The sequence below is a fragment of the Telopea speciosissima genome, chromosome 1 (assembly GCF_018873765.1).
Source record: "Telopea speciosissima isolate NSW1024214 ecotype Mountain lineage chromosome 1, Tspe_v1, whole genome shotgun sequence".
NCBI lineage: Eukaryota > Viridiplantae > Streptophyta > Magnoliopsida > Proteales > Proteaceae > Telopea > Telopea speciosissima.
This window is the reverse complement of record NC_057916.1, coordinates 19428834-19441291: the sequence shown is the minus strand read 5'-3', so window position 1 is coordinate 19441291 and position 12458 is coordinate 19428834. Positions and strand designations below refer to the sequence as shown.

Here is a 12458-nt window from a genome sequence, read left to right as displayed (position 1 = left end):
GCGTTCTTCACTTGGATGCCAGTTTATTGGCCGGAAAAAGATGGGAAGTGACCGGAAGAGAGAGATGATTGTGAGTTTATTGGGGATACAAAGGAGAAATGGATATGAAAGTACTATTTTAGATAGTTTTGTAATACCAAACTTGTTTTGAGTAATATGATTACACGAAAGATTTGGTGGGTAATTTTGTAAACAGAAACATGTTTTTGAGTAATTTTATAATTTTTCTACATTTAAATGGTTACGAACATGGATATAATTTTTCATATCCATCGAATATTATTATATGATTAAAATAAACAGACTAAATAAATCATTTTACAGTCTAAAACTATACGGATGAAATATCAGAGTAAAAAAGATCACAAATTATTAATAATCTGTGGGCCCAAGTATTCAACCCCTTCCATCGTCTTTACGTCCTTCGGCATGTCAATCTCTTCCAACCATCCATAACTGCCTTCACCCTCTTTGGATTCCCCCACATTGCAATCTGTAAATCAAAGGAGCAAAAAAAAGAAAAAAAAAGTTTAGAACTGAACGAGCATACGCCACAAAATTGTAAAGCCAAAATAGAAACAGAATAAGGGAGAATGTTCTCCGTGCTGGGGCGTAGGCTGTACCAGACACATGGGGATGGGTACAATGACCACCCTGTCCCCTGAATGGCAAGCCCATGTGTCTGGGAGCAGCCTGCGCTGCGGCACAGAGAACATGAGCCCAAGTACAATTTTAAGCCAAAATCAGCCAACAAAAGAGAGACCTCTTGATTTTATAATTAGACAGCGGAGGCTACACGTGCAGGCAGGAGCCAATAAGGGCCCCCCTTTCAATTCAATTAATAAGCTGTAAAAAGGTCATTTCACAAAGGAGAAGAGAGAAAGAGAGGGGTGCTAGTGGAGGCTACGCCCCGGGCACCCATACATTCTTTGAATTGATACGTTATAACCTTCTTTTAATTACCCATTGAGTTTTTTAAATTATATCATTTTCAAAAGTTGTCAATATTTTACATATTTTTTTAGAGTACACATGTGAAAGGGATTTTACCCTTATGAAAAGAATAAGGGGAAAAGAACATCGCAGCCCCTGTGCCTAGACATAGGGGGCTTCAAATGACCTCACCACCCCATGGAAAGATGGAGATGCTTGGGCGTATGCTCCCATTGGCCACCGTGTTGGGGTAGGGGTCACACAACCAAATAGCATTCTATTGCCCAAAGAATTAATGTATTATACATAGGGCAAAAATTGTGAAGTTACTTATCTTCATAAATTTTATTACAATTAGATTTCCACTATTTTAATATTCAAATAATTAATACACAACTTCACAATCCTTTGTATATATAAATGGAGAAAGAACACCATTCGGTAGCGTAGCACACACTGCCCTTGCGCCCAGACATAGGGATATGCGTAATTATCGTTGCATCCCCTGAAAAGATAGAAATGACCAGGAGTGTGACGATCATTTCACGCACCCTATGTCTGGAAGGGCAACGGAGTGGTGTTCGATCTCTTTCCCTTATATAAAATAGGTCTTTCATACAATATAGTATGCCTTCTAGAAGCAAGCAAGAAAGAAACAAATCATTGAACTTAACTTCTATGTACATGCAGACAAATGCAGAAGATCACCTCCTACCAGCCAACAAGTCTCATGTTGAAGAGCTGAATACAATACTATTACAATAATTTTCATTCACTTACTTTCTTTTGGACAATTTGAAGCTACACAAGGGCAGTCCAGGTGAAATTCTATAAGACTATAAAGTTATTATGATCACTAAATCGTGTAAAATCCATCTCCAAATTAAAATGCACTGACTCGTGCAACAATAATGATGGCAACCGGCCCCTCGTTTGGTAATTTCGTACCAAATGCAAACCTTGGGTTTCCCCATGGACCATGCAGATGTTGTCTAGTTGAGATCAATTCCCCATGTGAGGATTCACCGTCCATGTGATATGGGTTCTGTATGTCAGAAGTGGGTCTCGCATTCCATGGACGATGAACCCCACAAGGGAGAGGGAACCCCCACGTTGTGAAAGATAATTGGATGAAAAGACACAAGTACTCATATTGCTCGATAGTTCTGCTCACCTGACCCACTAGAGTAGGGCATATCCCTATAGTATGTGCAGTCTCGCCCATCTTCTTTTGAATAAGGAGGTCCAAGCACATCAAGTACTGCACACGGTGTAACTGCCATGAAAGCATGAATATTTCCTCCAGAAGTGGGATAAAGTACAGATGTGTTGCAAGGGGCTGTGAACACCGTGTTGGCCTTCAATCTCGCGAGTCTCGCTGCAAATTTATCCACTAATTGGGTTAGCTAGAAGGAGAAAAAAAAAAAATCCCCTTTTGGGTTTTTTAACCATTTAACATCTACTAACAAAGAAAAGAAAATAGAGGAGAAAGCTCAGAATACTAACTGTTTGAAGAGGGCATGGAATAACTCTCAAACTTGACAGGATCAACCCAATCATATGCTTTGATATGCATTGATCCTAAGAGAAGCTTGCTGAAGACAGTCATCCCTGGGTGGTTATGGAGTGGGATAACTGTAGTACGTGGAAGAAAGAAAATACAGAGCTGCAAGAAAAGGAGAAATAATCAAATTAAGAATTTGAATTGGTTTTGATTTTTGAATCAATGTGATTAGAATTAATTACCAAGAAGATAGTGAGAATTTCCTTTTACTTACCGAGAAATTTGTGCACTTGTATATGGTTGTATATTTCACTCTTGGAGTCCCTTTTATAACACTTTGATCAGGCTTAAAGAAAAGGAGATCCTTACTTAACCCAACATCTTCTGGCTTCAAACAATCTGGCAATATGAGAAAGACCAACCATATATATCAATTATATATTTACTAATACTTATATAACGAAATTCCAATATATTACTTGATATATATCAAAGATTGATGATTATACAAGCTAGGACCCATTGGATGGAATTCAGATCTTCTACGGCGCGTTGCCCATAGCGGCTTGAGCCACACAGACTGAGCCGTGCGCAATGACCGCTTCACCCCGCCCACACCTTGCAACCCACTTAACCTACTCCCCCCAACTCAAAAAAAAATGATTTTTTTTTTTGTGTGATAAAAACATATAATTCTAATTGATTAACGAGAAAATTGCCATCTATGGTGTGCAATAAACAATTTGATATTTGATCGGAAGGTATGGAGGTCATCAATGCAGTTCAAAAGGCACACTTGGGATTCTTACAAGCCTAAATTCAACCAACGGCAGCGCCTACTTTGGTTAACCAAGTAGCCCATGAGAATGGATCATCTGCACGTACCAACAGGTGAACGTACATCTCAGAGCCAATGACATTTTAAGTTTGTTTTCATAAAAACCCCTCTTCCCCTTGTAAATGGCAAAAATAAGACAGGTGGTTGGCTCTCATATGTAAGTACAACTATTGGTACGTGCAAAGGAACTGAACTCGTAGCCCACAAGGGGGTAGAGACTAGAGATGTTTGTGATCCGTCATGTTAAGCTAAATACTGATGATGCATGGAGTCAAGATGACCACTAAAGGTAAGAGTTGGGGCTGGTGATAGCTATACAAATCGTCTACGGCCCAGCTGCCCGTAGCTAGACTGGGCCACGTGCGCAATGACCGCCTTACCCCCTGCCCATCACCTTGCCCAAGTGGGGGTAAGGCGGTCATTGAGCGCAAGGCCCTGTCACGTCGCACAGGCTGCTACGGGCAGCTGGGTCATAGGAGATCTGGATCCCTGTGATAGTGTTAGATGGATGCTTTGGTTCAAGGACTCTTTACTCTCTCTCTCTCTTGAATCCAAATCCTCTATTGCCGAGTTGCCTGGTAAGACCGTGCTGCCCAGACACGGTGTTGCATGCAAAGACCGCCTTACCTCCACTCAGGAAAGGAATTTGGATAGGGGTAAGGTGGACATTACACACAGCATCGTGTCTGTACAGTACGATCCTGCCGGGCAGCTGGGCAGTAGAGGATCCAAATTGCTCTCTCTACTTCTTGCTCAGCTCAGCTTCATGCAAGGTCAGCAGTAAATTGTGCTACAAAGACACGTGACGGTCCAATCGCAAGGTGCATTGAATCGTCACCATATGGTCATTTTGAAAGGCACACTATATATTAAACACTAGAAATGTCAACAAGGCAATACTGTAAATAAAGGGAATTATGAAGGGTACTTCAGTGATATCACATTTAATTTCTTCCCATTCACCGACTTCAACGTACTGTGATGAAAGACAGGGTTACGTACGATCGAGAAAGCGATCACGAAAGTATTATTAATAAAATGTATATAATAATGGATGGATCAAATCCTCATACCAAGTGAGAATAGAGAAGCAATATAACAACATGGACAAGCTTAGACCGCAACTTCAACTAACAAACAAGAATGGAGAAGAAGCCTTCTCCAATCTCCAACCTAATCAAAGCTTGAAAATATTTTCAAAAAAACTCAAAAAATGACAAAAATTAACGCGGAAGGATTCGGATTCAGACTCAGATTCATCAGAATAGAGAACAGTGAAATTGAGAGATGATGACTCACCGAGTATCTGACGCAGATTCTGCACGTCTTGAGGAGGAGGAACTGTGCCAGGGCCTTTGAACACATCTCTGCAGGAATTGAAGAGCTTCTGAAGCACCACTGGGACTGAGGGTTCGCGATGGCGAATCGTCGTCCTATATCTCTTCTTCTTGATAATTTTACGCACAGACTCAACGTTATCTCTCTTCTTTTTCTTCTTCTTCTCGATCAAACCAGCCTCCATCGTCATCCGGAACGACAAAACTACTTCCAAAATCTCTCTTTTCCACAGATCGAGCGATCAAAACCTCTTTTCCTAAATCGGTGAATTCTGCTACAGAGACCGACAGATCTGTTAAAATCAAGGGGAAGAAGAAGATGTAGTAAAGTCGGATTGACGGTGAAACGTGAACAGAGAATGTAGATTATTTATATGCTACGTAGAGACGGAGAAGAAAAACCAGGGGCCATGAAAAGAAAACCAGAGTATGATGATTAGGATTTTAGCAAGGCAACCTTCCTTCTTTGATCTTTTTTGGAAAAACTGAACCACGCAAAGCAAAACCATTAACCTTGCACTCTCTCCCGCCCCCAATATACAAGAAAAACCGTCCCCGGTTTTGAATTATTGGATTTGATTACCAAAACTACCCTCAAACGTCTAATGTGGTGGATCGTTAGATGAGAATATTTAATCGTTTAATCATGTTTCTTGTTCCAGATTGAATCGGATGCTCGAGATCGTACCAAGTGGATGAGTTTTGGTCATTTCACTTCATCGACATGTCTCGAGCTAGACCACCAATTAACCCAAGCCATCCGATTTATATGAAGACTGGGATCCACAAGGAGTCAGAGTTCGATATTCGGAATGTAGGGGCAGATGCTCCGTTGTCGTAGTTAAGCGGGAAGTGAACGGAGTTTCCTGGGGTTGAAAGCTTTGTACGGTGTGAAAGGGGGGAAAAGACTTTAGATTCGATTGAGGATTAGACTTCAGCTATCCCTTGTACCCTCGCTCGCCTCTGATGCGAAGGCTTTGGTGACGTTAGCATATCAGGGGTATTTTAGATATTCCATGTTATACGTGGACGTCTCGTGCCGTCACGTGAATAAACGTGTCGATTTGAGGGTCTTGGATACACGTGTCTAAGACAAGTGGTGTCGTTAGTGGGAAAAAACTTCTTTTATATGGGACTGACAACAAGTTGTTGCCTGTTGGAGAGAGAAGGTGGGTTTGCACCTGTGATGCAGTTTTTGATATCTAATTTGACATGCATTAAATGACACGTGGCATGTGAAGCTGGTTATGTAAAACAAGACGTGGCTTTATGGTGGCTTGATGTTAAAGTTCTCTTTGTTGATGGATCTGGGATCTGGATCCTCTACGGCCTGGCTATAGCAGCCATCGGTCCTACCCCCAGTAACAAGAGTGTGACATGTGTAAAGTGCTCGATCCAATGGTCGATTTTAAATTTTTTTGAAATCCAAGAGTTAAGTGGTTTTTTAATTGTGTAAACCAAACCCATTCAAACCAAAACCGCTTTTACCAAACCGGACCGATGGAAACTAAACAATACACCTGACGATTCACTATTCATTCATCTTCCCATTTTCAAAATCAAAAAAACCCTAAATCAAAAGTCTTCTTCTCGCTCCTTCGACAGCTACTCCATCGTCTTCCTTCTGTTGCACCGTTTGGCGAAGTCGAAGATCCAAGTACAATAGCTTGTTTGGTAATTGAAAAAACCCTGTCTACTGACTCTACTCTCTGTCCAATTTCCCACGTTAAGGGACAGCCCATCGGTCTCTGATGCTTGCTTGGGGTGGGGTGCAAAACATGGCTGAATGGTTAAAATAATATTTTGATTATGCATACCCTTTAAAAGATCAACAATTATGCCGTATGGCTCAAAGCTAAATCTGTTGGAATATATGGTGTACCAGCAATGGTTCAGGGGTTTCGTTGTTGCCAATGCTGACTGTGATGATGTTTCATCAATCCGATACAAAGTGGTGCGTTGGGAGACTGGCTTTGCCTGGTTACCTTATGAACAACAACCATCAACATTTAGTCTGCATCAATTTGTGGGTGGGTGTTGCATCCACTCTGTTTTTATCTCCAATCTCAAAAGCTACTAAAGGAATAGGAGAACATTAAAATACCTTGAGAACAAAGCCACCAAGCAAGTTTGCAGGCCTTGGAAGCACATGCAAATGAAAATTCAGTCTTGATTTTGAAAAAATAAAGCACGAACCAGTTCTTTTTTCTGACCCAAAAGAGGACGACAACTCCAATGACAATGGTCTAACTTGAAGATTAGCTCACAAACAGAAACCTGAATCAAAGAAGAATGATTGAAGTTCAGAATTCAGAGTTTTAAGAAGTTGAATTCAACTATGATTTCTGAAATAGAGGGAGAAAACTGAATGAAAAAAATAGAGAAGAACTATAGCAAGTAATCAAGCAAATCAATGGCAAGTTCCAACAGGTTTCAATCAAGGGTCAAAGCTGAAACTGAACTTGAAATAAAGCATTAATTAGAGTCCTGATGGAGTAGTGGAGGTACCAAGAACTGTGGCAGAATTGTAAGTTCAATCCCATCATATGCACTTGCTCCAGGGGGTGAAAAAACAGAGAGGAAGAGGATGGAGCAGTAGATGAATTGTAAGTTCAATCCCAGCATCTGTAGCACTATTTTACAAACAAGAAATGATAAAAAGCAAAAGTTAATGGGAGCAGCAAAGATGTCTTGCAAGCATTAGGGAAGCGGACAATTATTAGGGATGCAGGAATTGAATAACATTTGTTCCAAAACCAAATTTTGATATAGCTCAAGAGAAAGAGGCCAATTCAAGAAAAATGAGAGTGGCCATTAACATTTTGATCCTATGCCAAGGTTGTGTCCACATCATAAATTTACCTCCTGCTACCCATATGGTCAGAACAACACAACATTCATTAACCGAAACAAAATCAAAATATAAATAAGTCAGCCCTGAATTGAGTAAAAAACTATGAATGAAAAGCAAAATAAATGAAAGAGAAACATATCAATAGCTAGTATCCATGTAAGATATGATTTGTTGGAAGTCACAAGAACACTAACCTCTGAGAGACAGCCTCTGCAGTATTTCTCCAACCTATCAGGCTAATGAATCAATCACTTTCTCATTTTATTCATTCACTCACAATGGCAAAGGGCTCATTCACTCAAAGGAGGAGGAATTTATTCTCTTTTTCTGCAGTTAGAGAGTCAGTAAATGGTATCCATGGCAACTTAAAAGAACTTGAGGATGGTCTTTTGTCCACCTTTTAAAAGACATAAAATCTGTTAAAACACTTAACTTCCATCAACCACACCACATCCAACTAAAGAGTTTATTGCCACATTAGTTTTACATGATCCACCTCCAAGGGTTCCCACAACTAATTTCTTCACTCTGTTCTTTCTTCTCTTCTCTTTTTCAATTTCTTTCTTGTCAATCAAGGATAAACCAATAGTCCAAGTTTCATTACAATCACCAAAAGCTTATAATCTAAAAAGAATTTCTAATGTTGTTCAAAACCAAATGTAAAACTACTCCCAACATTCAGCACTCTAAAGCTCTTATTCTTTAATTATCTTTCCTTCTTCATTGAACATTTCTTGAAAATCTCAAGGTACATGAGCAGGTGGTTTATGTTTTTCTTGCTGGGTGTAACCCCAGTTTCTCTTCCGTTTTGAGCGAAAAGTTTACACTCAATAGGAGTCCTGGTAGGTTCGAACCACCATCTACTGGGTGTAACCCCAGTTGCTCTTCCATTTTGAGCTAAAGACTCACCTACCTCCATAAAAAACAGTAAAAAATTACTCACTGAAGAATGCTTGAACATGATAAAATATGCATCATGATGCTCCTAGAACTCAATAAATCTTGACACGGTCCTTTAATTATTATCCAAAAGATATGGGGGGGATTGCAACAACTCAATAACATCCTCTTCTAAGTTATGTAATGATAATAACAATAATACTAATAACCGACAGCATAATTGCTCAGTCAAGCTAACAATCAATTACTTTGAACAATTAATAAGCGTTTAGAACACTTATCAAGCAACAATGAAGAATAAATTATTCAAGAGGGAGCTTATATGGTTTGATTTTAGAAGAAGTGCAAGCTGTTGCTACCATAGTTACAGCATAATGTAAATAAATTATTCAAGACCTAAAAAACCCTATTTCCTGGAAATTATGACACTCTAAGGCTGCAATGGCTTCATCCATTATCACTGAACTGGTATTTAAGGTCATATTAACTCCACTAACACAACCATAGTTGTTGAAATTGAACCAACTCCAGCAAATGACAAATTATATTGATCACCTCTCAGGCTCTCAATGAAATATGAAAAATCATTTTTTCCCCATTTTGTGTAACAAAGCTTCATATTCATGAAATGGCAAAAATTAGTATCTATTTAGCTCTAAGGGATAATGAAATCCCATTCCATAACGCAAATGTATGAATCATAAAAACGAAAAAGAAAAATAGAGGAATTATAGAGACAAGCTTAGAATATGCAACAGTGCTTAGGGTAACCGTTTCATTATCCAAAAGGAAGACAAGCTTATGCAGCAAATGGGATAATAGAGAACCTCCCCTTCGATTAGGTATTAGGTCTTCTCTCAGAAACAAACGAAGCCTTATCGTGGGTAGAAATCCTCGGAGCTTACCAGCGTCGAAGAAGGTGACAATGTGTGTACCGGCAGAGGATCGTGGGAACAGCAGTAGCAGGTAGGTATGAACGAAGACGAGAATGGAGGTTCACCGCCGTAGAGATTGAGTTCGATTTACCTCCATGGATTTCAAAAAGCCTATTTGATTATGTAAATCGCAGGAAGTAATGACCCAGGTGTGCTTCATCCTTTCAGCCACTGGATCAACGTCAGTAAACGTCGCACATTCTCCTGCCGCGCCAGAAGATGTCCGGCACCCCTGCGACATAGAGGAGCCGATGCAGGAAGATGATGGAGTGGGTTCGCGCTAGACGGTGCAAGAAGAGGAAGACCATGGAGTCGTTTAGCGGCAAAAGGCAGAAGTTGCAGAGGGACGACTTAGATCTTCGACTTCGCCAAACGGTGAAAGAGGAGGAAGACGATGGAGTGGCTGTCGAAGGAACGGGAAGAAGACTTTTGATTTAGGGTTTTTTTTATTTTGAAAATGGGAAGATGAATGAATAGTGAATCGTCGGGTGTATTGTTTAGTTTCCATCGGTCCGGTTTGGTAAAAGCGGTTTTGGTTTACACAATTAAACCCCTTAACTCTTGGATTTCAAAAAAATTTAAAATCGACCATTGGATCGAGCACTTTACACATGTCACACTCTTGTTACTGGGCAGGACCGATGGCTGCTATAGCCAGGCCGTAGAGGATCCAGATCCTCTACGGCGTGCTGCCTGTAACGGTCATAGCAGCGCGCACACACAAGGTGCGGTGTAATGACCATCTTACCCATGTCCCAACGCCTTGCCCGAACAAGGGTAAGGCGGTCATTGTGCCACACCTTGTGTGTGCACTGCTATGGCCACTACGAGCAATGCACCGTAGACGACCACGATCCAATAAAATTACTCTTTAGGTGTCTTTTCGTGGTTCATGGTGTTGCCGTGTCGGTATCATATCGGGTTGGTTTAGATATGCCGAACTCTGATACTGAATTACTGATACAATATCGATACGATAGCTACAAAGGGTTCTTTCACCCTTTTTTAAATTACATCTCATACCAGCTCAAAAAGGCTCAGTATTACTGATCTATATCAGTATCTACCGATATGGACACCGATACTAATACCTGTGACCTTATTCTCATATGAGAAAAACAAAAGGTCAGGTTTTGTAAATTAAAAAAGGGAGGAAAAGAATGCTACCTAATCATGTGGCTCTTGCGCTTTGACATAGGAGCGGGTGAATTTATCGTCCCACCCTCCATGAAATCAAATATTCCACCCATGTTAATATTGTTACGTGCACTCTCATTGGCCTCCACGCTGGTATAGAGAGACTACATGGCCAAACAACGATCTTTTGTCAAAAAAAAATTAGACAAAATGATCTTCAAGTTGTTGATATGAGACTCTCTCATGCTATCTTCAGTCTATGACAAATTTTCATCCTTGACATTTTGATTCTCTATTTCGAACCGTGACACTCTTCCCTGTGCTCCTGTTGACTTGATCTGGGCAATGTTATTCCATGTTGGCAATATATCGCCTATCCAAAAGACTATTAGGTCCTTTACTAAGAAGTTAAGTTTCAATGTAAATTAAATTTATTAGAGACAAAATGCTTAGCCATAGGGGTGCAAATTTGGCCTTGTCAGCCCGAACCCGCCCTGGCCCACCATGAGTCCGAACAGGGCTTGGGCTGAGATATTTGGCCCTAAGGGTGGGTCAGGGTTGAAAATTTCTGGCCCTGAGTCAGGGTCGGGTCAGGCTAGGGTTGAAGCCTTAGGCTAAATCTTGCCTGGTCTGACCCGACCCTATTTTAAATTATACTATAAAATATATATATTATAAACTAAACTTCACCCACATTTTGTTATATGATATATTATACATGAAGATAGTATATGATATAATACATTTTATTATAGTATTATTTTGTATAAAATTGATAAATTTTTTCCCCGGCCCATTTCAGCCCATGCATTTCCTTCCCCCTCCCCATGATCAGGGCCAATCAGGGTCAACCCGGCCCGACCCTGAAGGCGGGTCAGGGTTGAATTTTTCAGGCCCTGAGTTAGGGTCAGGTCGGACCTGGGCCCAGCTAAGGGGAATCAGGGTTGAACTAGGATTTTATAAAGCTCGGCCCAACCCGACCCTGTTGCAGCCCTACTTGGCCATGTGATTTTTGCACCCAAACATAGGAGCGCATGAAAGTACTGCCTTGTCCTATAAAATAAAAGATTGCATTTATGCTGATGTCCTTGTGTGCGCTCTCGTTAACCCCTGTGTTGGTGGAGACACTACATGAGTCGACAACTATTTCTTACCCTTATAAATTTAAGACAAGCCAGGTGAATGGACATGTAGGGAAGGCATATGATGGAATTTAAGGTTAAAAATTTGACAATTAATCAATCTAAATTATTGCCTAAGTATCCAATCATCAATAAAAAATTGCTACATCGTTTCCAAGTAGCATAACTTAGATACATTTAGACTAGATAAACTTATATGGACTGCACAAACCAACAAATCTTCCACACCCCCCCCCCCCTCCCAAAAAAAAAAAAAAAACAATATAGAGATTCATATTCAAATTTAATTATATATAAAAAAAGATAATAACAAAAAAAATTTTCCTACAAATAGATAACAAAACTTCTTGGAATTCATACATACTATTTGAAGCTTACCAAAAGGTTTGCAAGTGTGCAATGCTAAGGTGAACACAACAGAGGGGTGAATCCATGATAGACTTGTGGTATCAAAGACTTCGTCACAAAAAACGAGAAAGGGATGCAAATCGTCATTATAAAGAACCTCCTTTCCAACATAAAAGATACAACATGGGAGATCCAAGGTTGTTACAAGCATAATGTGTTCAACTTTAACTTTGTTTGAACCCGGCCCTGAAGATTATTTGAGCACATGAGCCAACCGGACCTTTATCTGCTCTATTTCCTGGGCAGGTCCATTCCCCAAATTCCTATAATAGAAGGGCTGGAAATGGCCACCCTACCCTTACCCGAACACTGCCTGGGTAACCTCCTCTATTCAAGGAACTTGGGAAAATGGAGCAGATTAAAATACGAACCAAAATGGAGGATCCAAGGTTAATCCTATTCAGGGGCACATACGCTTCCACTATTTTGGTTTAGATTAGCAAAGCAACCCAACTCTGAGCCAAATGTTT

The 12458-nt window shown here is 40.3% G+C and overlaps 1 protein-coding gene across 1 annotated transcript; it reads right to left on the bottom strand.

The window, feature by feature from the left end:
- Positions 1-362: 362 nt before the first annotated feature.
- Positions 363-4831, bottom strand: LOC122672412 (plant cysteine oxidase 1-like). Its single transcript, XM_043869894.1, has 5 exons — positions 4575-4831; positions 2712-2836; positions 2440-2599; positions 2108-2311; positions 363-493 (listed from the first exon to the last, which is right to left on the bottom strand). The coding sequence occupies exons 1-5, from the start codon at positions 4801-4803 to the stop codon at positions 363-365; spliced, it is 849 nt and encodes a 282-aa protein (XP_043725829.1). The 5' UTR covers positions 4804-4831.
- Positions 4832-12458: the final 7627 nt, after the last annotated feature.

What these genes read in the sequence shown, in the direction of transcription:
- LOC122672412 (XM_043869894.1), bottom strand. Translation starts at nt 4,803, where the DNA reads ATGACGATGGAGGCTGGTTTGATCGAGAAGAAGAAGAAAAAGAAGAGA. An exon ending in ACAAGTGCACAAATTTCTCG is followed by an intron (nt 2,600 to 2,711) that starts GTAAGTAAAAGG and finishes CTTTTCTTGCAG; the next exon opens with CTCTGTATTTTCTTTCTTCC. An exon ending in TTCCATGCCCTCTTCAAACA is followed by an intron (nt 2,312 to 2,439) that starts GTTAGTATTCTG and finishes ATAAATTTGCAG; the next exon opens with CGAGACTCGCGAGATTGAAG.